At 36.2% G+C, this 4,694-nt stretch overlaps 1 protein-coding gene across 1 annotated transcript; it reads left to right on the forward strand.

Annotated features, from left to right (window-relative positions):
• Positions 1-366: 366 nt before the first annotated feature.
• Positions 367-4,125, forward strand: LOC104891529 (transcription factor bHLH143). Its single transcript, XM_010677239.4, has 4 exons — positions 367-570; positions 1,034-1,578; positions 2,380-2,539; positions 2,637-4,125. The coding sequence occupies exon 4, from the start codon at positions 2,653-2,655 to the stop codon at positions 3,754-3,756; it is 1,104 nt and encodes a 367-aa protein (XP_010675541.2). The 5' UTR covers positions 367-570; positions 1,034-1,578; positions 2,380-2,539; positions 2,637-2,652; the 3' UTR covers positions 3,757-4,125.
• The last annotated feature ends 569 nt before the right edge of the window (positions 4,126-4,694 follow it).

The raw sequence follows: 4,694 nt of genomic DNA on the forward strand, positions 1-4,694 counted from the left end.
TAACATAATCAGATAACAGTGATATAAATAATAAAATAATGGACAATAATACATATTGATCATTGATTATTTAGACTTTATTGAAAATTGTTGGACCTTATTGCACCTAATTGGAACTTATTGCACCTGATTGAAACTTATTAGACCTAATCGAAACATATTACATCTAATTAGAACTTATTACCCTGATTAAAGCTTATCTAAACTGAACCGAACTTATTAAACCTGAAATTTAATTTATTAAGATGAAGAGAACGCACGTTTCATCTAATACTCCACCACAGTCGTACATCGCATAGGCAAAAGGGCACACATTGGAAGGACAATTTCGTCAAATAATCTCCCTATATAACACAACTCCCTCTCCCTCCTCTCTCCATCCGTGCATCTTTTTTGCTCTCACTATCACTCCCTCACTCACGCGTTGTTCTTCTTTCTCTCTCCTCCAAATTTATTCATTGCATTTGCATCTAATTTCTCTCTCTGTCTTCTACTTTTCTGTCCTTCCTCTCATCTCACTCTTCTTGAGTAGATAAGCTCCCAACAATTCTACTCTCAGATCTTCTCTCGGTAATTCTTCCTCCTATTTTTTTTTTACTTTCAATTGTTCGTCATTTCCCAAATTTCTTCTGCTACATTTTTTTTCTTCAAAATTTTGGTAAATTATATATATAAGGTTTTGTAAAGTTTTTTCTTCAAATAACCTTAACTTTCCCTTTAAATTATTGTCAACTGATCTTCATGAATCAGATTTATGTTTTGGAATATTTGTACCATAAATAAAAGCTAGATTTTTTGAACCATTTCTAGAATTTCCATTGCTACATATTTTTGATTATAAATTACAGTTTTACGATTTCTATAGTTTTTGAAAAAAATTGTGCAGAAAAAGAGAGTGAATTTTGAAGGATTTCTAAAATTTCTATTGTAATAAATTGATGGATTGATTTTATTTTTTTATGTACAGAAATTAAGTATGTAAAAAATTGAATCTTTTTACTGATGTGTAATTTTCCCTGATTTTTTTTCGCAGGAATTCAAGTAGTGGGGTAAAAAGGAAGAATATTAAAAAGAGAAAAAGAAAAAAGTGGCGATCAGTTAAGAACACAGCATGCGGTGGTTTTGTTTATCAGTAGATGTGTTTCGCAAAGTTGTCTCTTTGAACTTATATTGCCGTGTAATTCTGTAAATCCCCAATTTTCTCCATCACAAAAAAACCCTTAATTTTCAACCCTTTAGAATCAGAAATCCCTAATTTTAATTACATGGGTTCTTTTTTCTTCATCGTTATCCCCTGTTACGTTCGCAGGATCAGCTAAATTTCTTCATTTTCTCTGATTTTCTTCAACATTGTTGAATATTTGTAGTTTAATTTTTGTGGGTTTTTTTTGGGTAAATTATTCCTTTCCTTAAAAGAAAGGTTGGGTTGTGGGGTTGGAGTTAGTAGTAGTAGTTATGGTGTGCCAAGCAGCTAGTCAGACAAGATTCCGGGCTTTGAAACATGAAAATGGAGTTGATGGTTTTGCTACAATCATAGTTAGAGTCATTGCTTGCTTCCAACCTCTTCGCAATTGTCAGGTTTGTACTTCTATTCTTGCTTCATCAACCAAAGTATGTTTTATATACTTCTGAGTTCTGAGTAGTATTTGATTGTATATTGGTGTTGTTGGGATTTCGAAAACCAAATCGTTTGGACTATGGATTTGTTGTAGTTGTTATTGTGTTATTGGGGTATTTTTCTAGTTTTGAATTGTGTCATGTTGTTATTGTTGTAGATGTTTAAAAGTTTGCTATAACTTTATGTTGGTGGTATGGTTAGATGAATTTGATTCTTTATTGTGCTAATGGGAACTTTTTTTTATTTTTAGCCTTGAAGTTTACTCCATACAATCTGTATATGATTATAGTTGTTGAAATTTGCTTATAATATGGATTAGTGGGAATCAGTGAGACATTTGATTTAATACATTGTGATCGTAGCTGAATAATGGTTTATAATGATTAGTTGAAGCCTATTGAAATTGATGGTTAGCTTTTGGATTACGGTGGAGTAATGTTCAATGACTGTTCTTATTTTTATTGTTTGTTGGGACATAGCATGCCAAGTGATTGAGGATTTCTCTTTGTATTTGTATATATATGCTTAGGGTTCAGTCATGTGAGTTTTTTTTTACTCCTGTATAGCCCATAGGCGACTGAGAGTGGGCTGGTTCTAGTTTGGTCTGTCGTATCTCTTTTTCTAACTAATCAAAAGGAAATTTTGGTTCTTTGTATGATCAAGTTTGGAGCTTGATTTGAAGCTGTTTTGTTACTTGAAATAGAGGAGATGATGTCGATGACTAGTTACTTGTCTAATTTTCGTCATCTTGGATTTTTCAGGCTGAATACTTCCGTCATTTACTCAAGCCAGTTACGTAGATAGGATTATAGTTCTGTGTTTTGGGTTTTGGTTCAACTGGGTTTCTTATTTTTCTTGCAACTTCTTGGATAAAGTTTACAAGCAATTACAAAGCAAGGCTCACAACTTGTCCCTGTTGTGGTATGTTTCTTCATCAGTAGCTTTATACATCTATGTTGGCAGTTAGGCTCGTGTTTAATTGTTTAACCTAAATGATTGTTGTTACTTCAATCTGCAGATAACTGTTTGTGTTGATGGGGAAGGACTTCGAGTCCTGGTTACACCTACGGCAACCAGATGGGCAGTTTCCTAACGCTGAATCCTTGAAACTGCCATTTGATATAGGGATGCAAAGCACGGGCATCCCTTGTGCAAGACCTTGCACCAATGCAGCTCCTGTGAGTAGTGCCTTGCCATCATTTGAATTTGCGGGACCACCTGATTTTAAGGTTGGGCAATTTAAGGAGCCTCATGGGTGGTTTTATTGTTTGCCTCGGTTTAGGCAGGGTCTTCTACCAGATACGACGCTTCAAAGTAAGCTCATGCCAGAAATTGAATTTCCTGGCAGGGCTCCTGCCTCTGCTAATGAAAATCTTGGCGAGTCCAATGTGTCCCCCCCTGATGCTGGACATGGTCCGAAGCAATTTCTTGTTTTTGATCGGACAGGTAACAAAACAACCTTGATATTAAGTTCGATGGTAGGTGCTTCAAACCAGCCACCCAACTCTTGGAACCGAAAACCTAGTTGTTACTACAACGTGAAAGAGGGTGTGCTTGGAAATGGGAGCAAAGGGCACTTCCATTCAGGACCTTATCAAACTGATGACTTGGACTATGACGATGATGATGATGAGATGAGTGAGATGCATGAAGACACAGAAGATATCAATGCATTGCTCTCCTCAGATGATGAAGATAATTACAGTGACAGTGAAGAAACAAGCACGGGACGTTCCCCCAGCACGATGACTGGGTTTGATGATAACGAAGACATGGATGAAGTGGCAAGTTCTGCCGGACCTTTTAAAAGGCAGAAACTGTCCGAAAGTGCTTATGAAGTTCCCTCAGTAACATGCAACACTGCAAGTTCCCTAAAGCTTAAAGGGGCCTTAGAGTATGAAGACGATGCAGAATCGAGCTGTGCTGGTGGGAAACCCACAAGGCCATGTGATAATATATGTTCATTATCCGGTACTAAGAGAGAGAGAAAGGAGAAAATACGCGAGACAGTGAGCATCTTGCAGACTATACTTCCAGGCAGAAATAGTAAAGATGCAGTTGTGGTATTAGATGAAGCCATCAATTATCTTAAGACCCTGAAATACAAAGCCAAATCTTTAGGGATTTCTGGCCAGTAGAAGGTCACTGGTGAAATTTTTAGTAGCTTTTGGAATCCTCTGTTGTTGGCCTACTGAAGAAGTTTTTCTCACTTGTGGACTGAAGACTTCAATGATTCAAAAGATGGACCCTAAAATCTACATAACAGAATACGCACGCCCCATATTGGGGGTTGAGATGGGACCCAGCAATAAAACTTCTTTCTTATCTCATTTGGTGTGTCTTTTCTAGGAGTAATATATGTAGTACAGTATTTTTTTTTTCTAATGCCCTGTATTAAGGTGGGTCATCACTTTAATGCTAGGCATGGCACGAGGAGAGGCTAGTTGGCCTTTTGATGTGTTTCATCATTAATTATATTAAATCAAATTCTTGTTTCTTAAATTTAACTTTGCTTTATTTGTGGGGTTTTTGCACTTGAATGCTTGGAATGGGAAGTTAGACCCCGGAAAAATGTATTACAAGTGCTTTTGGTGTCTTTGATGTTTGCTATTATGGTGTAAATTAAAGCTGCTTTTGTTTAATTGAAAGGTTGGTTGTGTTACCACCCTTTGAGGTTGGCTTAATGGTGAATTGCTGATTGAATCATGTGCACCTCATAGTGGCATCTCAACTCATGTAGGGTTTGCTTTCACTATAACAAATTTAGTACAAAAAGTTATCATGATTTTCAAGCTTGGGGATATCTTTCTATGCTATCCCAAGTTTGATGTATTCCTGATCCATTCGAAGTTTATGAGTCACTTTCCTATATCGGATCCAATTCACCTATAACTCGGATCACCTTTATATATCGGGTCCAATTCACATGTAACTTGTTTAAGCGGCAACATCTTCTTTCGTTAGGATTTATTCACGATTATCTTTGTTTACACCATTTCGTTTTCAATAGTATGAACCTCAAATGTTTTCTCTTGGATGTGTGTGATTTGTCATAAAATGATGTTAATAATCAGTT

This window comes from Beta vulgaris, chromosome 1 (assembly GCF_026745355.1).
Source record: "Beta vulgaris subsp. vulgaris cultivar EL10 chromosome 1, EL10.2, whole genome shotgun sequence".
NCBI classification, from domain to species: domain Eukaryota; kingdom Viridiplantae; phylum Streptophyta; class Magnoliopsida; order Caryophyllales; family Amaranthaceae; genus Beta; species Beta vulgaris.